This window comes from Rhea pennata, chromosome 2, assembly GCF_028389875.1.
Source record: "Rhea pennata isolate bPtePen1 chromosome 2, bPtePen1.pri, whole genome shotgun sequence".
NCBI classification, from domain to species: Eukaryota; Metazoa; Chordata; class Aves; order Rheiformes; family Rheidae; genus Rhea; species Rhea pennata.
Window position 1 is genome coordinate 67,441,799 of NC_084664.1, and position 26,090 is coordinate 67,467,888.

The 26,090-nt window shown below is 40.2% G+C and overlaps 1 protein-coding gene across 7 annotated transcripts in view; it reads right to left on the bottom strand.

Annotated features, from left to right (window-relative positions):
• EPB41L4B (erythrocyte membrane protein band 4.1 like 4B) overlaps nucleotides 1-26,090 on the bottom strand; it is a 179,147-nt gene that overhangs the window by 111,533 nt on the left and 41,524 nt on the right. For all 7 annotated transcript variants that reach the window (XM_062569650.1, XM_062569648.1, XM_062569649.1 and 4 more), the window contains exon 2: nucleotides 14,743-14,847. In XM_062569650.1, the coding sequence (XP_062425634.1) occupies nucleotides 14,743-14,847 (105 nt within the window). The remainder of the gene's footprint in view (nucleotides 1-14,742; nucleotides 14,848-26,090) is intronic.

A 26,090-nucleotide genomic window follows, 5' to 3' on the forward strand; every position in this document is an offset into this window, starting at 1 on the left:
ACCTCTCTGGACAACATGTTCCAGTGCTCTGTCACTCTCACAGGAAAGAAATTCCTCCTTACATTCAGACAGAACTTTCTACGTTTGTTTGTGCCCAGTGCCTCTTTTAGTTGCATGCGATTTGCCTGACTCCCTCTGGTGAAGCTGCCAAGTAATCCATCTTTGCAGATTTGAGAAATTACTATCAGAGTAGAAGTAAAACGTTACAGTTCATGTAAACACACTCCTTAGAGCTGCAAATAATTGTGTCTACTTAGCTCTCATATGAAGAATCACACCAGAAACCAGAGTAGTACATGTAAGCTTTGTGGAATTTCGTATTTCTGATAAGGAAAGAGCATCAACACAAACTTTGATTTTTTAATTGAAATTATACAAGTCACTTACTTTCACATCTCCAGAGCAGATTAAATTTTTATGTTTCAAATATCTAGCAGCAAAACTTTTTTTCTCCCTACTATTCATTTTGGCTAAAGATAAACCACCAGTCACAAATCCAATATAAGCTGATTCCATAAAAAGGAAAGTTGAGTTTCATATTAAATAAAGCCAAAAACATTGGGGGAAAAAAAATCTATACTACAAGCAAGAAACTTCCAAACTTTTTTCAGGTGTGGCTCATGTTATGACTACATTCAGAAACCAGTCCCACATAGCCCAAATTATAGTAGTTTCTCATGAAATAACAGCCAGTATTATACTCCCAAGCTTGGAATATGGTATCCCAGGTAAATCAAAACTCACATAGCAGCAAGTTTCTAATCAATTAAGTGATCTAAGCATAAATACTTAGTCTTTTTGAACGGTCTGTATTAGTAGTTAGTTCCTAGAGTCTTAACACTTTAAAGAAGATTTAAAACTATAATCTAAATAGGAAACCATTTCCAGTGACTCATTCACTATATGCATCCAAGTAGTCTGAGAGGCAGACAGCCTCAAGAGGTAGGATAAGTTTAATGCTTACTGTGTTTTATTTCAGAAGCAAGACTTAACTTCCATTTTCCCCACATCTCACATTGTGCATCATGGTTTTGCATGAAGGGTACTACCAGATAGCCCACAAAATAAAAATACTGAAGTAGAACATAGACTGTCAACATTATCGGCCCCAAGTTCCCAGGCCTGGTAAATTCCATAAAGATTCCTGAACTAGAAGTGAGATATTTTAGGCAACTTCTATGAAAATTGGGCTGAACTTCAATGTTCCTTCATCTTAGACAATGTCTGAGGGCTCCTTCAAACCAGCAACTGTGCCAACTTTCTGAATGCCTCTGTTCAAGTAATTCTGTCATCCTATTCCTTTCTTGCAGCTAAAATTTTCTAGGTGGTAGTTGTAAGCAGTAACACTACGTCTGTCGAGAAATGCAATGAACACAGTAAGTACCACAGCTTTCAAGTCTTGAGTACCTCCAGGGTGTAGAAAGTGATCTCAGAAACACTTCTGAATGAACCACAAGAAAGTCTCCACAAACTGAGTTGGAGATTTCATGTCACGTTAGCTAAAGCCAAAAAGGTTTGAGCTTAGTTACATACCACTTGCTAACTCTAAAACAGAAAAGAGGTGAATTCAGAAGTTTCATGAGGAAACTGAATAAAATCAGAGGGAGCTTTTATCCTCTCAGCATCTCCTACTGTAGCTCTGCCTGTCTTGTGCTTAGGCTGAACAACTGTACTTTGTTCCAGGATCCAAACTCAAAGATAGGCAACCCTGAATCTCACTGTGTGGGAATGAGGCTGACCACAGTCATTTCAAATACACAATGCTACAATCCTCAAGTCTAGTATGGGCTCAATATCAGTGCAGAACAAGGAGAAGCAAAGGAAGTGATTGCTTTGAGATTATATTATAAATGGAAGATTGCATCTAAGCTATTTTTCCCACAGTAAGGGAGAAGGAAAAAAAACCCCTCCGTCAAATTTCAGATAATCGAGATTCTATGATTATTTTCATCCTCTGTTAAAGCAAGCTAGAAGCTCAACTGCTGGATTAGCTCCCATTTACTCCTACTTAATCCTAGTATAATTTCTTTGCCTTACCAAATGAACATTGCTTTCTACGGTGTTGAACTGAAACAGAACAGCAGCTCTTCAGGACTTGCACGTTTAGGCTTTAATGATTAGAAGTTTCTGCCATGCAGACACAGAAAGGGTAAGTATATACCAATCAATTCTAAATGAAAGAAAGCTTTTTTCCTTTTTTTTTTTTTTTTTTAAGGTTCATTGAAATCCTGGAAGGTTTAACTCAGTATGCTTACTCGTTGATCAGGAAAAAAAAAAAAATAAAATACTACAATGCTTTGCAAGTGATAGCAGCCAATATTTTCTCAAAACTTAATAGTCACATGAGAGGGAAAGCTATGATTTGTATCAAGGAATAGCAAATAAACAGTAGCTAGTGGAATAGCCTACATAAGGATGACAGCAATTGCCAAAAGAAAACTGCAAGTGGTAGTATCACAGGTTGACACAAACCCATCACACACCTGTGTTTTGCAAATTCCACTGGCTCCCCACTTGCTTCATAAAGCAATGAAAATTCCTGGTCTTGATCTACACAGCCCTCAAAGGTGACCTGTAAAGGAAAAAAATTGGATTTCACCCTTTTTGGCTGGCTTGCTTTGCTAGTTTATAATGCATAAAGAATTCCTCGAATAGACTGTTTTCCCTCATGTTTATTTATGTACTTAACTACCAGAAATAGAAAGCTCTTTTTTCAGCAGAAGCCTTCTTTGGTATCTGAAAAACCCTGCTTAAGAGCTTTCAAACTTTAACTAAAGGGACAGGATGGAAAAAGGACCAAAATCTTGCTAAATGCTCAAGTTTAGGAGAGAAAAAAAAGTTCCAAACAAAAACTGATAAGTTTTAAACTAAAGGCCAATCATACTTTAGCTATCGTCTTGCTGCCTGGTTTCTAAGGCACCATAATCTTACCAAACCATCTGCTGTTAACCACATGGCCTTCTATAGCAGAGAGCCTAAAACAGTAACACATGGGAGGAAGAAATCAAAAAAGGAAAAAAAAAAAAAAAAAAAAATACTCCACCAATCTAATAACATTCCTCAACAAATCATGGATTTGGGCCTTCTCTACAAATTATAAAGTTAAAAAGTTACAGAGGAGAACTAACCTTTCTCTCTTTACTTTTGAAGGTCACCTTTTAAAATTATGGTAAGCGAACAGAATCCAAACCAGAATTGGGGACATGTAGCAAGTCAGGGATTATGCAAGCATATAGTTAGAAACAGCACAAGCTCCCAAGAGTTCACAGTTTAGAGGATGAGAACCTTGTTCCTTTCACTCTGTGTCACCTTCCTTGACCCATCCTAGAAAGCTACGCTTCACAAGAAAAAAGTAGCTGCATATAGCAGCTTGGCAATTTCATATAAATTACTAAGATGGATCTCAAGATACAGCCAACACTGGGGCCAAAGCTGGCTAGCATTTTAGCTGGGGATCGGAGCAATGGAACAGAACGCATCCTCTGCCAGGTGACCTCAGCAGACTGGAGAAATTAACTTTATAAGGTTTCTGTCAGCCCACCTCAGATGACTGCAGCATTCAGCATTCATTGTGGACCAGCATCACGCCACCATGAGGGCTGGGGCCAGAAGACTGGTAGAGGGGCAGCTCTGCCGAAAAGGCCCTAGGGGTGGTGGTGACAACAGTGGGAGTAAGAACAGCAGAGAGCACACCTGGTAGTGCTGGCGGAGAAGGTGAGCCTGAGTGGTGTTGGAGTGCTGCGGATAGGTGGGGTGAAGTGACTGTTGCCTTTTGGGTGGCCCTTGTGAGGGGGTACATGAAGGGCTTTGTGCATTTTGGAGATGTCCAGAGTGTGCAAGGCAGGAGGTGACATCCTGGAGGGTGCCAAGTAGGGGGCCTGCAGGCTGAAGGGGGGAGCTGGAGCCCAGGACCCCCAAGGGGAGACCAAGCAGACTGCTTTTGTTTGTCGTTAAGAGACAGATCAGACTGGTGGCAACAACCTGAGGGTAGACTACAGCTACATACCTGGTGCAGAGGGTAAGGGCGGTAGAGAAGATGAAGCCTGACTCTTGTCAGAGTTGCACAGTAGTAGAAGAACAAGTAGCACCAGACCCACAATTGTCATTATAAGACTCATCAGACATGGAACAAGTGCCTAGAGAGGCTATGGAGCCTCCATACCTGGGGACAGCCAAACCTGACTGAACAAGACCCTGAGCAACCTGCTACAACTGGAGCTGCTCTGAGCAGCATGCTGGACCACAGACCTCCAGAGGTCCCTTCCAAACTCTATTCTACTGTGGTTCTTCAGATGTCAAAGACGACAGTGAGCATGTGCATTTCAGAAAAGCTGCAGTGGCTTGCCTTTTTACTTCTATACACTTGAATGTGCCATAGATCCAATACTAGGTTGATGAAATCAGCTGTATCAGTGGTAGTGCAGCCAGTGTTGCAAGCATTGGCCACATAGCAATACTGGTTATGGAACAGGTCTGTTGAATCTGCAATCACAGGTACTGTCTCTTCTCAGGCAAAGTGTGGAATTGTCTTGAATGTTTTGTGATCAAGTGTAACATTTATTCTCAGAGGAGGAGGAAAGTGGGTATGTTCAAGCAACATTTATAGAGAGTTTAATGTCTTTATCAACAAATAGATGACTTCCCTGAAGCCGTAGACAGAACACTTTCTCATCCTCGTAAGTGCAAAATTTAAAATGAATGCATACTTAAATACTCAGGGTCAAAATGGATAGTATCTCTTTCTCCATCACAGGTAATTTAACAGCAGCAGCAAATCCTTCAGGAGACTAAGAGCTTACATTTTTTCTTTTTGTACAGACCTTATGAAAATAAGCCAGTGATCTTGATTAAGGTTGCTGGTGAAAGCACAGGAAACCTTCACACAATAAAGAATCTTCACAGAAGTCAGAGCCAGAGGGTACTGATGGGCCTTAATAACCCTAATTAGCCTTACCTGGGATTTCCAGCCATGCATCTTCTGCCTATGGACCCAAAAGCTCTGCAAACTCCAGGCCTAGGGCTTCAGTCCTTGCCTGAGCTACACTGTAGGTGTATTCACCTTGTATTCAGCACTTCCTCTGGCCCTGTTTCCTCAACAGCCCTGGTACCTACATTATCAGTAGCCTTCACTGTAGGAAGAGTAAAATTCTGAGTTAGATCATCAGGTTGCCTGTGAATCAAGCATTCTAAGAGTGAACTTCGTATTTTCCATTTTTGCAGTAAAAAGCTAGGGGTTTCAATTTTATTTAAGGAAGCAGGCAATTCCTGCACAGCTGGGGTTTTCTGTGCTGTTTCAGTAAAAGTATCATTTCCGCTCACACTAACAAAAAGAAAAGCTGCAAGGGGAGAGAGAGGACTGTGTTGTATCAGTTTCCCATTGCACTGAACAGAACTAAAGTATTTAACTGAAGTTTTTGCTTCAGTAAGAGCCTATTCAGCACCAGACATTTAGAAATTTTTTTTAGGTATTATTTATTCTTTTGCCACAAAGCAAAAAATAACTCTATGATCAAAGCATACTCTCTCTTCCCTTCTTAAACAACGAAGGGGGGAGGGGAGGAGGAACTTATCTACTTTGTATATAAAGCAAATGGAACTCTCAGAAATCACAACCTCAATACAGAAAGCTGAGGCTGAAAAGGACCTCTGGAGATCTAGTCCAACTCTCCTGCTCAAGCAGGGTCACCTACAACACATTGCCCAGGATGATGCCAAGATGGCTGTGGAGTATCTCCAAGGATGGAGACTCCACAGCCTCTCTGGACAACCTCTTCCAGTGCTCTGTCACCCTGACAGTAAAAAAACCTTCCTTTATGCTCAGATGGAACTTCCTGTGTTTCAGTTTGTGCCTGCTGCCTCTTGTCCTGTCACTGGGCACCAGTAAGAAAAGCCTGGTCTTATCCTCCCTTCAAATATACACATTAATAATAAGACCCTCACCTCAGCCTTCTCTTCTCCACGTTGTACAGTCCCAGCTTTCTTAGCCTTTCTTCATAGGAGAGATGCTCCAGTCCTCTAATCATCTTAGTAGCTTTTCACTGGACTTGCTCCAGCAGCATCATGACACTCTTGCACTGGGGAGCCCAGAACCAGACACTGTACTCCAGGTGAGGCCTCACCAGGGCTGAGTAGAAGGGGAAGACCACCTCCTTTGACCTGCTGGCAAAGCTCTGCCTGATGCAGCCCAGGGCACCATTAGCCTTTTTGGCCACAAGTGCACATTGCTGGCTCATAGTCTACTTGATGTCTACCAGAACTCCCAGATCCTTCTCTGCTCCCCAGCAGGTCAGCCCCCAGCTTATACATGCATGGGGCACAGGGTTATTTCTCTCTAGATGCAGGGCTCTGCACCTCCTTTTATCGAACTTCACAAGGTTCCCCTCTGCACATCTCTCCAGCCTGTCAAGGTCCCCTCTGAATGGCAGCAGAGCTCTCTAGTGTATCAGCCACACTCTGTTTTGTACCAGCAGCAAAGTTGCTGAGGAGGCACTCTGTCCCTTTATCCAGGTCATTGATGAAAAAGTTGACTAATACTTGCCCCAGTATCCCAAGCCCTAGGGGACATCACTACCTACAAGCCTCTAATTAGACTTTGTTCCACTGATCACAACCGAGTTCTGCCATTCAGCCAGTTCTCTATCTACCTCACTGTCCACTCCTCTAATCCACACCTCCTGAGCCTGCCTACAAGGATGTTATGAGAGACAGGGTCTAATTCCTTCCTGAAGTCAAGAGAGACAACATCCACTGCTTCCCCTCATCTACCAAGCCAGCCATTCTATCAGAGAAGGCTATCCGATTGCTAAAGCGTGATTTCCCCTTGGTAAATCCATGCTGACTTCTCCTGATCACCTTCTTATTCTACATACGTATTTGCATACAAGTGGAACACTAAGTGGAAAATACTAGATTTACCATGCCCTTAAGAACTAATCTACGTGATTCAGTTTCGTATGTCCTATTTCTATTGTTAAACAATAGAAGTGTATTTAAAATTTTTCTTGGCTATTGTTTGCTGAGTATTGAAATGCTTCTTCATTATCTTTCCCCCACTCCCAACAGTTTGTTTGGGAATCTGATTAACTGACAGGGAGGTTATTTCTCTAAACCAGTAATTTTTAACCTGAGTGCCTCCAAGGTTCCCTAAATGGCAAAAGAGGCATGCAAGATTTTTGCTATAGGCTTATATTTTTTATGGAAAAGTCTGTACTTGCACTGAAAGAGAGTTTCTAGGGTCCAGCAGTGGGTGAGGGAAGAAGAATTAGTAATGATCTAATAGAAGAGCAGTTAAGCAAGATCACACTGACCAAAGACAATTTCTGTTACATCCCTAGAGTGCAGGAGTTCCCAAATACAATACAGAAATCTGGTAAGTACCATAAACAAACAACCTTCCTCCCAATTAAAAAGAAGAATGCTCTAACAGCTGCTGCTACTGATAATGTGATAGATTTAAATGAAGAAAAATATTTAAACACAGCCGTTTTTGAAAAAGAAGTTTTCTATTCCTATGATGCAAGAGAAGAGCGAGCACTATGCCAGTGATTTTCAATCTTTCATTGTGTAAACTCCAAAAAGCGTTGCAATGGAGATGAGTCTTGTACAGTAAACTCAAGCCTGCTGACAGTAGGCTCGCTTTTTCCTTCGCTTACTTTTGTGAAGTCCTTAGAAATAGTCTGTGGTACCTAGGGGGCTGCAATTCCAGATTGAAATAGTATATTATGTTATCATCAGAAAGGGATGTAAAAATCATAACGATACTTGCATCACAGGAAATATAGATGTTTAGACTTCATAACTAGGTAGAGCACAAAAATCTGAGAAAGAAATGGGTCCCTTTTCCAGGGGTCATTCTGTAATCCCACTGCATTGAGGCTCAGATGTAGAGCCTTTTATCAAGGCAATAAGGAATCAGGAATGGAAACCTGCTTGGCAATAGAAAAAGGCACAGGATGACAAAAGAAATAACAGTGCTTAAGACCTGCAAAATAGCCATTTGAGGAAACCAGAAAAAGTAAGACCAAGTCAGACATGCAACTGTCATGCTGCCATGAAAAATCTGAAAGCTAGAGAAAATTTCGTAATGCCATTTTTTGCACGGACCTTCACAAAAAAGCATTCCTGCAACTTATAGTATGGAAACATTCTGAATAAAGCTATGCAATAACTTGACTGGCAAAGCCTGTTTTACAGAATCATAGAATCAGTAAAGTTGGAAGGGACCTCTGGAGATGATCTAGTCCAACTCCCCTGCACGGCAGGGCCACCCAGAGCATGTTAGACAGGGTTGCAGCCAGGCGGGCCTTGAAGATCTCCAGAGAAGGAGACTCCACAACCCTCTCTGGGCAACCTGGTCCAGTGCTCCATCACTCTCACAGGGAAGAAATTCCCCCTCACGTTCAGGCAGAACTTCCTGTGCTTCAATTTCTGCCCATTGCCTCTTGTCCTGTCACACGGGACAACTGAAAAGAGTTTGTCCCCGTCCCCTCGACACCCTCCCTTCAGATACTTATAGACATTGATAAGATCCCCCTTCAGTCTTCTCTTCCCCAGGCCGAAGAGGTCCAGCTCTCGCAGCCGTTCCTCATAGGGCAGGTGCTGCAGCCCTCTGATCATCTTTGCAGCCCTTTGCTGGACTCTCTCCAGTAGCTCCAGTTTTCAAACTCCAAGGATTTTTCACATCTTTCAGGACAGCAACTCCTGAAATTTTTTTGTCTTGTCAAAACACTTTTTTTAAAAAAATACTGACTCATTCAAGAACTCTGACACTCTGCATCCAAATTCAGCCACCACGTATTATAAGCAACCTCTTAATACAGTAAGAAGTTTTAACTGGCTCTTGTTTCCTTTTGCAGTCAGAGAATCCTACAAATACTATTTTAAGATATAAAAAGTTGCCAGGTGTTCTACATATGCTGGTATGAACTAGCAATGTTAAAAACTTTAGTGTCCTGTGCCATCTCTGCAGATCTCCATGTCTCCCTAGAGAGGCCAGGACCACTGTTACCAGGAGACAATAAGATGCTTCTTTGCTCACCTTTGGTGGTGCACTCTCAGCTCCAGCAAGTACTCTCCTGTAAGGTTCCCATTTCATAGCACCAGTTTTATGATCCCCATGCCTTGATCTTTTTTCTTATTTCCACCTCTGATCCTTAATACTTGAAGCCCTACGAATGTTCTATGGCATCCATTCTGTGAGAGAACTAACCATAAATTATATTTTTGGTAAATTTAACTACTGTACAGAGCAGAGTGAAAGCTGGTCCATGACTTAAGCAAAACGTGCTAAATACTCACTCTTATCTCCATTTCCACTAGCATTTCTCTGAACTTAAGCTCTGCAAATGAAAATGTAACACTTCACACCTCCAGGCTTTGGTCAGGGTCTGAGAGCAACACATCACCTCTGGATTTCAGGCAAGCTTGCTGTAGGGATTTCTTGGCAGTGCAGCTGTCAGAACACATTCCAGGCAGCCTTCTGTTTTATCCCCTACTTGTTCTTAGAAACATGGTCTAGATCTGAAGAATCAGTATTCTGGTATGCCCCTATTTGCAACTACAACTCAGTTCTGCCTAATTCAAAAAAAATTCTTTCAAGAATATCTGTAACATATGATTTGGACTTCATACTACAGCAAATCTAAAAGGATTTTTAAAACAAATTGGTTCTGACCAGAAGAAAGTTATGCCTCTCATATTCAAATAAGGAAACTTACTTTCAAAAATTCCTTCCCATCTGCTCTTTCATCAGCTCGATTTTGCAGAAGAATTTTATTTTCAATATTTCCAGCAATTATTAGTCCAAATTAATTGCCAATTATACTAACTAAAAGTTAGCTTTTAACCAGAAAAAACTGCAGTCCCCTAACAAGCAAAAGGCTGCTATGGAGATTTTGCACATGCCCATTTCATACTCTCAAAAATAAATTTAGGGTCATACCGCATAAGGATTATCTGAAGGTAATTTCTTAACGTTTATTTTTGAAAGCTAAAGATAATTTTATCTCACACATATTGCAAATGCTGTCACAGTGACTCTTCAAATATCACCATGAATAGTAGGACTGAGATAGAACAGAAAGAAAAATCCCAACCACAATATTATTTCTGGACACAAAGCAGCACAGCAGAAAGCAATGTAACGAAGCAGTGGTGTTTATGAAAGCCTTGCCTGTCTTAGGCTGAGTCTGCGCTGAGTCATCACAGAAGCATCTCGATATGTGACACTGTTCGTCTGAAGTCCACATACACTATTCATGAATAATGGAGAGCTATATGAACAGCCTTCGTGGCCATTACCCTCTTCTAATTCATATACATACGATAACCTCCTTCAGCCCAAGTAGGGTTGTGCTTAGTAGACCTGAGGTGATGAAAGATGAAATGGAATCCTGCCCAGAAGCATAACTGATCACTGAACATTAACAAAGGTATCCATCACAGTACAAGAACAGTACAAGAAAGATTGTTCCATTTTTCTGAGAGACTCTGCATCGAGAACGGGTCGGGGAGAGCAAGGGAACACCACACCCCAAATCTATACAAGAACCTGCACTATACAGCATGACTGTCATTAGAATATACATATGAAGCAAGCTGATGCCACTCCAGATCAATTCCAGGAGACAGAGAGTTGCCTTTGTGCAGTTACTGAACTGGCATCCATACCAGCAGCAGCATCAGTAGGTGAAGCAGTGAGCAGGACAGGAGATTGTCACCTGTACAGCTCTTGGGGCCCTCCAGCTGTAACTAGCATTTGTTCCCCTAGGCCACATTCCACAGACACAGCCTGCAAAGACCACACTCCCAAAGAGCTCCTATCCTAGGTGAACAAGGGAGAGTTAGGGAGGGCAAAAGCAGATTATTCAATTCTCTATAAATAAATAGAAAAGAGTCACAGATGAATTTGAAGACTTATATAAGGGGAAATTGGACATTTCTAGTAGATGTAGAAAAGGAAACCTTCTGTATTAACAAAGTATTTACCAGTCTTCACTCCTCCTAATATTCAATGCAAAGAACAAAAAGGCTCCTCCTTTATCTGCTCTGCCTAACAAGCATTCATAGCAGTACATAAGGGAAAAAACTCCTAGATACCATACTATCTGGTTTATTGACTGGTTTGAGTTGCTAGTTTTTTCACAGCCCTCAAACACTTAATAAGTAAGAGCAGTAATACCAAAAGCAAGCATTTGAAAAAACTCCCAATTTGAACAAAAATGTGTTCTTAAATATTCAGAGTATTACAGAATGTGCACACAGGAAAATAGTGAGCCATCTCCAAGGGACCTGACTTAGTCTTCTAGCTGTGTGAAGTCTACCAGCCTATGGAGGAATAGAGGAAGAGGAGGGGAGTTTCACCTGCTACAGCAGAAGCAGCCGCGATGCACCCAGTCTCTCTAAGACCCTGACTCAACACCTGCTGAAACATCTAGAAGTCTAGTTCACAATGTGCAGAGAAAACAAAAGTATTCAAGTATTATCGCCATCCAGCTTGCTTCACTCCCTACCCTCGCACCACAGCACTGAAAAACTGAGGCATACGTGGTCCTGACCCTCACCAGAGTCTTGTCACACGCATGCTGTAAATCCAGTGCTTTCTGATAAGCCGGGTATGTACAGTGTGTCACTGACACACTCAGAATGACTGAATTGTCTCTGCAGAGTGCAATACATCTATCCAACTGGGAAAGACTACTGTATGTGGCCCTCCTCCAAGAGGACAAATGGCCCTTGTGCCAGTAGAGATTGGACATAAAAGAGGTATAGGATCATCAAAGGAGACGTATGGAACAGAACTAGTATTTTAGTGCTTTGGCTTCCATGCATTCCCAACCTTTCAAAAAACAGGCAGAAAATCAGTTTCATACTCCAGAGATTTTAGCAGCTCATTTGCAAATAACAATTTAAGATGTATCATAAGTCTCCTTCCTCTTCAATTAGTTTATATTGCTCTTATCATCAGAAAGAAAGTTATGAGGCAAATAGAAGCAAATTCCAGGCAATTGCCAATAATGGCAATTCTTCTGTTTGGAATGCCAGTAAAGAGGAGCGGAATGGAAGGACCTCCATGTGTTGCTCTCACATAACAGATGATTCAGACAAGGAATGCAACTTCAGAAATGGAGATATCTTTATCTTGAAAAAATACCAGGATATGCTGCAACTCAAAGAGCTGTAAACAACACAGACACCTTCATTCTTATGATAATCTAGAGCAAGAGACAAAGAAAGGAAAAGTTTGAACAGAAAATGAGTAAACATTATCCACCAGCAGACTAAAACAAACATTGAGGAGGAACCTGTAGATAAACATGATTTCTTCAGATTCTGATTCTTCTTCCTTCGTTCCACAAATGAGCAACTGAATACAAACCATGTCATGCTTTTCTAACAATGGAAATATTTGAAGGGCTTTAGAACGTTACCAAACTTATATACTACATCTGTCCTCGAGGACCTCAGATATAGTGAATAACTGGTCAACTAGAACAGCTGCAGAGGACTAAACGTCAGGAGTTTTGTTACTGAGTTCAGTAAGAAACAGATTTGCTCCAAAGCTATTATAACACAACTAGAATAAGATGTAGTTTTATGCCTCACTATAATGTGTAATCAGTAAGAGGTGTCAGACATCAGCAGGCAATATATTTGCATTGTCTTTTCAATTTTCTCACAATAAGGAGGCTTTCCATTACATCAAATACTTCCACACACTAACAAAATTCATCAACCTCTCTCCCCCTAAATATTTCTAGTTCTGGAGTTAACACCTAACAATTCAAATGCAACAATGCAAAACAAACCTTTGCTTTAGAATAAACTGATAAGCTGTTCACTGATAAAATAAGCTCTTCAGAGCAGAAAATTCTCTGCAACATCTTTCCATTCATGGATATCTTCAAACAGTACAAGATACAAACTGATGCACAGTTAATTGAATAGGCTTTACAGTATTTTCTGTCTTACTGTTGATATCTTACCTTTCAGAACTTTATTTAATTTTTGATTGCATAGAAGTTCTCTATAAAAACACTTGTTTGGGGGCTTTTTCTTCCAAAGCAAATTCGCTCAATAATTGTTTATTTTCTAAATCACAGCCACAACACTGTTTTCCCCACTCTTTGGCAAAGTTCCAGGTTGTAAGACACACGCTGCACTCCAAGCTGTTGGCCTTGGAGCAAAGTAGTAATCTCCACTACTCAAAGACTATTCTGTGCTTTCTTATTTATAATAGCAGTTTTAAAGATGTTTGGCACTCAACAATACATAATAAAGACAAAGGTTTATAGCCTCAGGTAGTTTACACAACTTTAATCTCCCAGTTCTGTGACTGCCACTGAGTGGCCGGGCTCAGCAAGAGGCACATGGAGGCTATGCATTAATTGCTATGCAAATGAAATGAGCAGGTCACAAGTTCAAAACAGACTAAAGGCGGCAGTTTTTCCACACAACCTGTAGTTAAAATAACTACTTGCACAGGATGCCGAGGCGGCTAAAAGCTTGTGCAAGGTCAAAATGAGATAGAAAAAGTTCATGGAACATTAATAACACTTTCTAAATTTAACATAAAAAAGCATCCTTGTTGGCTCAGAAAGTACTCAGACTTCAAATTGCCAGAGAATTATCACCATGCTTGGTCTTGTTAAATTCTCTCATACTCATCCACACAGATACTAGAGCCTTTAAAACAACAGTGTGGACATACTTTTTTCCAGTATCATTTTCCAGTGATCTATATACAAAATTAAGGGAATTGGAACATTAGGATAAGTGATTCATATCAGCTTTCTCTTTTTTAAAATTAGTTCTCTCCCAGAAAACACAGATTCCTTTTTCAGTCGCAACTCTTTACGGTATCTGGACAGGTTTGCTATGTGCTGCTGAAAGTTGATGAAGCAGCTCAGCTGGTAATACGTCGATCAGGTCTAATCACATTGACCTACAATATCACACCATTAGCTAACAAGCTAACAAAGTTGAGAATTCTGGGACTGTGAAGTCAGTATCTACCTTTCACAAGATATTGATATTTCCCTTACACTATCCCTTAATTTTACCCTAGTGGCACCTAATATATCTTTCTTCTTTCGTTATGAAAAAATATTTACATACTGCCTAGATAAGCTAAAAGCAACCACTTGTTTTCTAAGTCTTTGTATTCTCATTCGCAACCCAGGTTGTGCAGTCATACAGAAACTTCGGCAGGTAAGGTGAACAGAGAAATAAAAAGTATACAGTTTAACTACAAGGTTGCAGCCTTTGAACCCTGCCTTATTAATGTCTTCCTACATCTGTAGTGTACTTTTTAACTGTAGATGCTGGAGGTCATTGGGTAATAGAGAGGGGGGAAATTTTGCTCTCTTTCTTATTGTACATAAAACTAAATCTACAAAGCAAAATAATCTGTTCATAGAACTGCAAGGAGAGATTAGGAAAAGCCCTTGCTTTTAAGAGATTTAACCTATTTTTAATATTATGAACCTATTAAAGTACAATTTCCTTTGCCCACAACTACTGCGTTTTAGACTTAAGTGTGATCAAGTCATGTGCATACCACACAAAACGACACGTGTCTCACTGTAAAGGTCCAGCTTTGTTTTCAAGAACAAAACATCACACTATTTCTTTCAGTAGTGGATCCCCTACTACCTACGTTTCTCCACAGATCTGCACTGACAATACATTTATAATTGGAAACAAACACTACTACAGAACAAAATTAACTGAAGTTACACTTACTGTAACCTGGGAAGCATCCATGAATTGTAGGCCAAAGTAATCAGTTTCCACAAGATCCAGATGATACACAATCTGGTCAAATAACTCCTGCCCCTTTGCATTTTTCTGTAACAGAAAAAAATAAGTTTAAATAGGGAGAGAGAAGTTGCACAACTAAAAGCAATATGAACAGATATATTGTTTAGACATTAAAGAACTATATTGACACTTATTTTCTTCCAGAAGGATACAACTGCCATGTTGTTCCAGTGCGCAGCCATACCAACAGCACTGGATTTTGCTCTTAAAGAAAACTTTCGAAGTTCACTGCAACTCAAGATAAAGGAGAGAGAGAAAACGTTACTACCCAGCAAGTGTCATAAGTCATAGAAACATTTTAAAGCCCAGGAAGCCAAATCTATAAACTTTGCAGTAAATGCCTTTTTGACACATTGTCTGAAATCTACTGTGCTACCAGATGTCAATGCAATCACACAGTGCCATACTGCTATGCAAGCAGCAAAATAAATTCTGGACAACTGAAATATCTAAAGAGCTCTGGGAAGAAAATTAACATGATTTGATAGGACTTTCAATAATGTTACTAACTGCAATTGCATTTATGGCATTTAAAATGGAGTAAAGAAACTTACAACTCTCATTTGGCACATCAGCTGGAACATACGGGCATGAAAACACAACTAACCTCAACCACAGGCTGTGGGCAGTAACAGGAAAGTTAACTGACCTCAAAGGTAGTCCACACCTGTCCACGCTTGTTCATATATTAACGTAGGAATTTAAGTTTCCAGTGCTTCAGCTTCAAACACTACAAGAACCAAAGCTTACAGTTTACAGGTGGGTAGGAGGAAGAGAGTAATAATCCACTATTTTCCACACAAACTCTGCTGTCTTGCTCAGGGAAGAAATTTTTCCAATGTGGGGAGAACAAAAAATAAATCTCGATACAGTTGTATTCTATACAGGAAAGTACAGTATGTAGCTCTGGAACCAATTCTGTGTGCTCTCGCACTTACCACTTTGGTTGGTTTTTATTTTACCTTTGGAAACTCTAATCCATTTGGTATTCCCACTCTACCCTAGCAAAACTCCTGAGTTTCAAAAGAATGAAATCTAAATGGTTTTCTGGCCAAGAAAGCCAATGGTATCCTGGGTGCCTTAGGAAGAGCGTTACCAGCAGGTGGAGGGAGGTGATCCTGCCCCTCTCCTCAGCCCTGGGGAGGCCTCATCTCAAGGGCTGTGTCCAGTTCTGGGCTCCCCAGTACGAGAGAGACGTGGAGCTACTGGAGAGAGCCCAGCAAAAGGCTATGGAGATGATCAGAGGTCTGGAGCACCTGCCCTCTGAGGAACAGCTGCGAGAGCTGGGCCTCTTCGGCCTGGGGAAGAGAAGACTGAAGGGGGATCTTATCAATGTCTACAAGCATCTGAAGGGAGGGTGTCGAGGGGACAGGGACAAACTCTTTTTAGTTGTCCCGTGTGACAGGACAAGAGGCAATGGGCAGAAATTGAAGCACAGGAAGTTCCGCCTGAATGTGAAGGGGAATTTCTTCCCTGTGAGAGTGATGGAGCACTGGACCAGGTTGCCCAGAGAGGGTTGTGGAGTCTCCTTCTCTGGAGATCTTTAAGGCCCGCCTGGCTGCAACCCTGTCTAACATGCTCTGGGTGACCCTGCCGAGCAGGGGAGTTGGACTAGATCATCTCCAGAGGTCCCTTCCAACCTTACTGATTCTGTGATTCTGGTCTTTTAATCTGGCCTTGCACATAAGCACAGCATTAGCCATAACATGAACAACTCCTGCCCAGGATCCCAAGCTGTCACATTGGGTAAAATCTGACTTCTCCAGTCAAAGGAAGGATGGAAAGTTTTAATCTCTCTCCATTTTTCTGAAAAGGTCAAGCAAGCTTAGCTGTAGTAGTATATTTTAAAGTTCCAATTTGACTACCAATGCAAAAAAACAGAAATGGAATTTTCTCAAATTGCAAGAACAGCATTACAATTTCTTTTAAAACAAGTTGAATAAAACCTTAAAGTAAGCTTTAAAGGTATCATCCTAAGATACTGCTGTATTATTTTCTACGCAAAAGGTGAATAACAGATATTCTTAAAGTTCAAGAAGCTATTGAAAGCAGTTGAGAAGATGACAGTTTCTTAAAGCTTACTAGTTTACTAAGAAGCAGTAAAATACAGAATTTATCATTGCTTTATAGGTACAATAATTGCTACAAGGCAAAGAAGTAGTTCGCTAAGAAAGCATCTAAACTGTATTTTTTGATATTTAGTAGATATTGGTCTTGTTAAAAGATGTGAAACCAAAGCACAACAAAAGTGAAACCGATTCTGCTTAAATGGGAGCAAAGCAACCAAAAAAAGAAAAAGTGACATGAGGAATTCACAAAACTAGGACGTGCTCAGTGCTCTCTGATCAGTCCATTCCTGGTGCTTGCCTTATGGCATAAACTGCCAGTGTGTTTATCTATCATCAGCTGTCACTCATCCAGTGGAAAACAGAGAGAGTACACTCCACCTTCTGTAGCAAAATACTAGTTAATGTTCAACACACTTGTTATATGGAGAAGAGTCCTGCACTGAATGGCTGCACTATAAAATGCAGTATTGTGTACATAGTGTCAAGGAAATCAACAGCATTTAAACTATCACTAGATGAGCAACTCACACTATTCCAATAAAGCTGTTTTAGCCATCAAATTGCTGATAACTGTTTCCCCTGTGCTAGAGCAAGGGAGGAAGATAAAAGTGTACAGCACCTTTTCCTCTAACAATAAAAAATGGTGACGTATTCTGCTTCTAGAAAGAAGTAAAGTCTCCTTGCAGCCTGAAAAACTATGTAACCTGTTGGATTTTAACAAATTAATGCTTTCCTCTAGGTAAGAGCTTCAACTCTTACATTTGAGGATCCATGTTGAAGAAATACTTAAACCAAGAATACAATTTTACAGTCATGCCTCACTAGACAACTACGGAAAAAACTGCTTAACTTTAACCTAATAATTCCACTTAAGAAAGGTTAAAGATATTTCATCTGGCTTTTCTTTTCTTATTATTTTGCTATTGAGGAATTAACAGTATTGAAGGTAATTATTTTCTTAAAATTCCATTTCCCACCTCATTTACAGGGAATGAGGAACTGAATTCTATCAATGTATTTGACCTAAGTTGCTCAATTTAGAAAAAGCACCACTGCTTCACTTATCAGTCCGAAAAGTCTACTAGCAAGTGCCTTTGTTAAAAGTTCTTCCTCCAAAGTTTTTTTCTATTTTCTTTCTAGAAGCAACATACAAATATTTATCCTCCTCCTCTCAGATTCAGGACTGCCTTCCTTAAGAAATAATTGTCAAGAGGCACAAGAGTAACCAGTATATTGCAATGAACAATACAGACTTTTACACAGAGTTACGAACATACTGTTATGAAAATTACGCTAGGAAAACTGATTTAAGAAAAGCTGCTAAACCACATTTCTATAATGCTATCACTGACAAATCCTGGTGGAATATTGCTTGGAACCAAGGAGAACTCATGGGAGCAACTTGAGGCCGCAAAGACAAATGTCTCAGGGCATTTCAGATGTCCAGGTTACAAACAAAATTACTTCCGCAACACAGGGTAAAACTGAAATAGAGTGAGGCAGCCCCTTGTGTTCCTCTTTGTCCAGGGAAAGGTATAGAAATACTGAATTATACTCCCGGGTTGGGAAGCTCCATGTTGAGGGACCACTGAGAGAACAACAACAAGGTATTTCATGTCACCCAAACTATTCTGTATGCTGAACATCTTAGAAAGGCAAGAATTTTTCCCTGAGAAAACTTACTGAAGGCTTCCACTTCAGTGCTATTTGCGATCCTTTGGCCAAAACAGCATAGTTTGATCTCTAGACATTCTTTCCCTCTATCAGTCTGCAACTCCCAATAGCTTCAGGGCAGAAGGAATCTCATATAGAAAGGTACCCTCACATACTTTCTTTCAGCTAATTGAGCGGCAAGTTTTGGCAGAACTAGGACTCAAAAGAGGATGCCCAAGGGCTTTGAATCCCAGAAAACACTTTAAGTAACATATCCCTGCTGTGAAGATTCCCTGCGCTTTCACTCAACCACCTTAATCACCCTTTACACTTTACTGATAAAGTCTGCCCCACGTCTGATATACACATCCTCTTCAATAAACTAAAATTTTGGAGAGATCTTTTTTCAGGATGTTCTCAAGGCGGGGGGGGAGGGAGGGGGGAAGGATGGATCCTTTACCACTCTATGACTAACCACGATCTGGGTGATTTTCTGTCAGGGACCATAGCAATGAAGGCAAAACATTTCCTTTTGGAACTCAGAACTTCACTAGGATGCACCTTCTGGGAATAGACAGTGTTCACATCACCAAATCAAGCTGCAATTAATAAGGCAATCAATTCGCCCCTGGGCTTACACAAGGCCCTAAGGTTTACAGCACCTTTTAGTAAAATACTGGCCAGTTCTTATAAATAAAAGAGCTTCAAGCTCCATGACCCAATGTTGTTTTAGAATCTATGATTCCTGTTGCTGATGCCTGTTGAATATTAGACCTGTTGTTGCCCTTCCCTGCTCTTCCCTTTTTGAGAAATCATGATACACTACACGATAGGGGTGGTCAGACTTTTACCATCTAACTGCACACTCTAACAGCTTTACTACATTTGTTCAACAATGGTTTTGCCTGAAATTTTTGGGTAGAAGGGTCACTTTCCCCAAAGCTGGTTAATTGCAGGGGAAGACTGGGATCTAACACACACAGAAGATGCTCAGTGCTAATCACACACTTTCTGGTTTTGATCAGCTCATTTGCCTACCTCAAGATTTCCTAGAACAGAGGCATTTAATGGAAAAAAAAATTGAAAAAGGAAAAAAATCAAACTGTAAAATCCATCACTGAAGTGCTCCAGATACCTTCAGATTAGATCCAAGACCTGATTTCATCTTCAACAAGAAATATCCATGGCCATTGAGACAGGGAAAAACAAAACAAACAACAACAAGAACACTGTAGTTTTGTCATAATGTCTTCTACTCCTCATAATTAATATATCTCAGAGAGGTTTTATAGAAAATCAACAGAAAGAATGTTCCTCTGCAATCTGAAAAATTTTCTAAAAAGATAGAAAAAGGAGCTAGGAAGTCTCAGCCACAGAGAACTGAGACCTTCTCCTGTTTCTTTGCTGTTCCTGGGATCTGATTTTTGGGTTGACCACTCTAAGAAGCCCAATAAGCAGTCTGGAGCTGGCTAGTCATCACTCCCACAAAACAATCAATCATCAACAAGTAAAATCCCAGCAGTACATTTTAACCATCACTAAATTCACAATTCAAACCCAACTTCTAGCCAAAAAGCCATCGGATCAAAGAAAATTTCTATATTTTATGAGGATTTATTGGTGGGTCCTCCTATAAAGACTCAAAATTAGCATGGGTATACTGTGTGCTTCTTGTGCAGCCACACCGCAAACTGCATAGCAAACTTCTTTAGCTATAGCTAAAGAAGGCCTAACTCTTCAGCAGCCAAAGACTTCCAGTCTCAGGAAAGGTATGGAAATTTTAAGTCAGTTGAAACCTGAGAAAACGATGATAAAATTATCTAATTAGAAGCACTTTCAGACTTGATATGTGACTAGGTAGGAGGTTTTAACAAGTTTCTTTTTGGAGGGAGGGGGCAAGATGGAAAGGGCAACTTCACCAACCATGGATATTTTACACCAACTGTTTCAGCCCGGGCTGAAAAGAACTGGTTTCAGGGATTCAATAATAGTTTGAAAGGTTCTGCCAAAGGGGATGAAAAGGAAATAGAGGAGCCAGAAAAACGCACAGCCTAGTGCAGATGCGGTGCAAGAATATCACTGCTGTGCACGCTCTTTAAGACTGATCAAAAGTTGGATAGTTTCTGTGCACACTTTCCCAAAACTGAAACGCTCTGCAAACGACCAAAAGTAGCATGTAGCAACCAAGTCGAGTGCATTATATGAATGTAACTTGAATGAATGAGAACTGCTAAGTCATACTAGAGACTTCAGATTACAGCATTATAAACAAAGTATTAATAGGTTTCAAAAACAGCCCAAGTTGTGCTTGGAAAAACAACCTCTCAAATAGTCCAGGAATGTATCAGGCATCCTGCATGCCAAGCAAGAAACAAAATGATAACAAGAAAGTGAAACTAAAGTACTACAAAGAAAAAGGTCAACATCAATTAACTGTAACATTTCCCAAACTGAATAGTATTGGAGAAGTGAGTAGGTAGAATAAATCTAGTTTCTTCTTCTAAAGAAAGCACAGCATTACTACAATACATGAAATATTTTTGCATAGTAATCTAGCCCTCACAGACACCAGGTTTTAACCTCTGGGAGGCTAGTAAAGGAGTATTTGTAGCAAGAAGCTTTTCATTTCACAGGCCTAATATTGCTCCATTCTCATGGCATCAGTTTTTCTTCTCTTTGGTGTCTCCTGAAACAGATGATCTCACCATCTCCTCTGTACTCATACACTTGAACTCTTACTGGCTCATTTTTCCAATATGCTATTAAGGCTGTACTAGCTCTGCTGGTCATATTGTTTAGTATTAAGAACTCCTGCTACCTTTTAGGAGTGATTGTCAGCATTGCTTTCCAACATTTTGAATGTGTGACAGGCTAATCATGCATAAAGCTATATGGCCTTCTGGTAAGCCTTGGCTCCCCGTGCTCATTACCATCTGCCCTTTACCTTGCTTTCCTCTTGATAGTCAAGCCCTCAGCTTCACAAACACATCCACCTGCTGGCTCCAGACCCTGATCCTCTAAGTCTGGGCACCAGGAGGAGGTGACTACCATGAAGTCAGGCCTCTGGATCATGACACTGGCAAGCATGCCAGCACTAGCTCTTAACTAAAAGTAGTTGCATATTACGCAGCACAAGTGCTATGGTACCTACAGCTTCAGCCAGCAACATATTTGAGGACCTGGGTGGGCCTGCAAAAGAAAACTATGCTACCCCAGCTTTGCTGCTCCAGCTAGTCAAGACAGCAACGTTTGTACCAGCACTGGTCTCTATATGCTGCCATCGAGAGATGACACACTGCATGCTGCTCTCCGCAAACTAGTCCCAACCTTGGTCTTTGTCCCACACTCCTCTCAAGGTGACCTAATGAACAGATTTCATAAGACCATGGAAAGAATTGCATTCTTATGCTTAAAATTATGCTAGTATTGCTCTCTTTCAATACCCAACAAAAAATTCTAGATAGCGTCTAGGATAGAAACACGGGGCTTCTTTGACCATGCCAGAACATTAGCCAAGTCGCTTGTATCAGTCCAAGTTTAATATCTTCTATGCAAGAGTAATCAATTGTGAAGAAAAAAACAAAACCAACATACCCTAAACATGGAAAGAATGAAGGGTGGGGAATAAAAATGTTATTTTCAAGCTCTGCAGTATACTCAGTGTGAATACAGAAAGGATTTTGCATCATTCATAAAGTACAAACTCACTGATAGGAATCAGTGATGAGAATGTCAGCATACCATTGTAATAATGGAGAGAACACACACACATACACACACAAAGAGGAATTACCTTATAGTCACAGTAAACACTGAACAGCCCAAAACATGCCAAGCAAGTACTCTGTGGGAAAGATGTCATACACATAGCAACACTTAAAACATATAACAAAACACTTTCAAAAACAGCTGAGATCTAAGGATATGATTTTCTTTCCCTTTTTCAGTTCACATGTCCCTGTTTCCAGGCAATTCCTTCCCCGCTCTCCAAACAGTCTACCTCTCACTGAAGTGGGCAAATACAACATGTGGGCCAGCTTAGTAAAATGATCTGTATGATGCTAACTCTTTCTGCAAGCTGTTTTTGTAGGGTTGTTTCCAACAGATGCATTTTCATGAGCTGAAGTTTCCAGTGCAGCCCTTCAGAAACCAGTAGTACTAGCATACCTGGAAGGACAAGAGTCTCTAGATAGCCATTTTGCTGGTGAAAAAAGGAGTATGAAACTATCATCTTTCAAGAATTACCTTACTAGAAGGGAGAATTTCACTGTTTGTTCAGTTTCCCTAAGTAAGACTTTTTGGTACAGCTAGCCACAGACATATAATAAACAGGCAATGCGAATATCAAGTTTTGAGGGTGGGAAAGGCCTTATTCAGGGTAACTTCATATTTTTATCAAGTCAGAGGCCAAATGAAGGGGATGCCATCTTTGACTGAGGACCCTTTACTCCCTCCAAAAGCCACACAAAGGGCTAGCAGATACTACTACACTGTATGCCCTATAACTAAGTGCAATTACTATTGACAGCACTAACATTAGCACTGATGTTTTCATTATTCAGGACTTAGGCGAAGGTGAGAGTTTGTTTACTGTCCTCATCACCTTCATGTACTAGCGGCAGCACATAGTTCTAAAAGAAAAGCATTGTTAACGCTTCTAAGTGAGATCCTCGGGCAATAACCGAAAGTTACAATCAGCATATACACTAGTCAAAATCCTTACTTGCATTTTTATCTTCTAAAAGTGGGTACAGACTACTGTTACTGCAGATAGAGCAGGTACTCTACCACATTTATATACTCAGAGGCATAATAAAAATTGATAATTTGTGCAGAAAGATTCTTTTCCACCCCTAGACTGCCAGCTCCCTCTCCTGATCTGCTCGAACTACTACAAGTCCATCAAACCCAAGCACAGAGCTCCAGAAACATGAAGTAGCTAGGAATTAATTGACACAGGGAGCAAAAGCTGATCTTAAGACTTCTTAATCTACATCATTCCAGCTGGAAACTAATTTACAGGTTCTGAATCCCTGGAAGATGGGTCAGAATTTGACCATATTGAACAATGGGTGTTGAAATGAGCAGCCACTTTCTAAGCGAAAATATCAGCTAACACAACACCACATTTCTTTTGTGTGACTGCCTATTGCCTTTCTGCACAAATCATGACAGGATATAGGTGACAGTTAGCTGGAGAGCTAGAGAAATGACTTAAACAGCATTTGAGAAATGACACTGAACATCAGCATAAGTCAAGTTGAACTAGAGCAAAGAGAGCAAGGAGAAAGAAGGAAGTGCTACCAGGAGGGACTCACTAGACAGGTTAGCAAAGAATCCCTGCTTTCTTATGCTAAAGGTAGAACACCAAAGCTACAAGAAAGTAAAGATGTCTTTTGAATATCTTCACTTGAATGCTTCGTGAATAAGTGGTTTTAAATAGAGGTAGTAATACAAACAGTATTCACTATAGAGACATACATTTTTAATGAATATGTACCTGACCAAAAAAAATAAAAAAATAAAAAATTAAGGATACATACAATTATCTGCAATGGTCTGTCAATAAGGCTATACAGGCAGCCTTCCTACAGCACAGATGCAGCTTAGACCAAAATAAGCACTTTGTTGGAGATGCAAATCAAAAATACTTTCATCTAAACGAAGCCTGCAGGGTCACTGCAACAGCTAACCAAGTTATAGATTTTGTTCCAAGTCTCACTCAAGAGGTTTATGTTGGTACAATTATGTGCCTTGCTCTGCAGTAAAGAAGTATCTGCAGGAGGAAGTTACAGCGGTAAAACAACAAAACTGATTTTAAGCTGATGGTGCTTTCCAGTCCCCCCTCTGCACACAAACATGCACTTGGAGGTCACACTACAGCCCAGTATGGAGCTTGTTACATCCCAAAAGCTGGTTTTTGAATACTGGGTACTGGGGCAATCAGGATGGCATGAAGCCATGTCAGTGCAGGGCAGCACAACCTGAAAGTACTTCTCTCAGCACAGCCACCGGGCTGCAGCCTTCCTTGAACCCATGCCCTGGGACCAATGCTTTCTGCATAGAGTGTGGAGTCCCCTTCCACTGTCATGGAAAACTTTCAAAGTCAAGGTGCAGACTGCTTTAGAAGCATCACATAGGCTACAAAAATTTACTTTTCTTAGCAAGCTTCTGTGGACTACCTCAGAAATAGGTACTCCTATTTTAGAAATTCCTATATAGGAATTCCTGTTTTTACTTTTTAAAACTACTGTATACGATTTGTGCAGTATTTCATAGCAGGAATTATTTCCACATAATGCTAACATCAGCATTAATTCTCTTACTTGCCATAACATCTTACGAAGTGCCAAATTTTCCATTTTAAGGATCATCTTGACAGCTACTGCCATTAGATGAAGGATGGGCAGACAGGAAACATGTAGAAACAGTGATCACAAAGGGAATTCAAAACTTGAAGATAAAGCTCTAAGTTGGCCTTTCCTCAGAATATCAACAGGTTTAAAATGCAAGAGACAATCTTTTAGAAGCTGCCTATTTAATCAGATAGTCAAGAGATTTCAAACAGCACTCTACTCTTTGCTGTTTCACATACTACAACACAGGACCTCTCCAAAAATATTAACTCCAATTATTCTGAAGAGAACCAGAAATCCAGAGATTCAGAAAAGTCAGTAAAAGATCTTAAAATGATGAGTTTATAACTAGCTGTTTAACAAACATAGAAAGACCAGGGAAATACTCCACCAAAAATATTTAATCCAGCTGAAAGCAGAGTAGACATCATTATTTTTAAACATAATTAGCATAGCAAATGCGATTTAGGAAAACCTACTACAAAATAAATTTCTTTCTAGAAAGACAGAAGATGCAATATAAACAGCCATGTGGTTTATATAAGAATTCACTAATGTAATTAAAAAAAATAGAATTAGCAATGCTTAAAGTTCACAGAACTCACTCCCCTCAGATGAAGTCACTGCTTAATAAAGAAGAATCCAATGCCAGACCTACCTTTATAGCATTAAAAAAAGTTCAGTACTCTGACCTTCTCACTTCTGAGAAGTTTTATCAGACAAAATAAATTCTTCTCATGCTACAGAATTTATTTTTTTGTTCTGCTATAACCAAATGTTCATATCTGAAGGAGACATGTACATCTTAACCAGAATGTTGCGCTGCTATGCCTTCCTCAGTGGTTTATCTTCATTCTGAAGAATGAGAAAGGACTGATTTCTTTTTTAAAGGGAAAAATTAAGTTAGAAGTCACAGAAGTGTCAACATGAGGAACTAATTTGCTAAAGCTAAAGTGAATCTGTTATACATTTCATGCCAGCTAACAGGACCCTTCAATCAAATTAACTAACAGTCTGAAAGCATAAAGGTAGTGATTATTAGCAAGGCCTCCAACACCATAGTTACTATGCAGAAAGACAGCAGTAATCAGAAGCTGGAATAAAAGTGTTTTCAAAAAATAATCAAAGATAGTAAGGAGGAACTACAAATCACCACAAATATCAGCCTTTTGACTTGTAAGGCTCCCTGCAA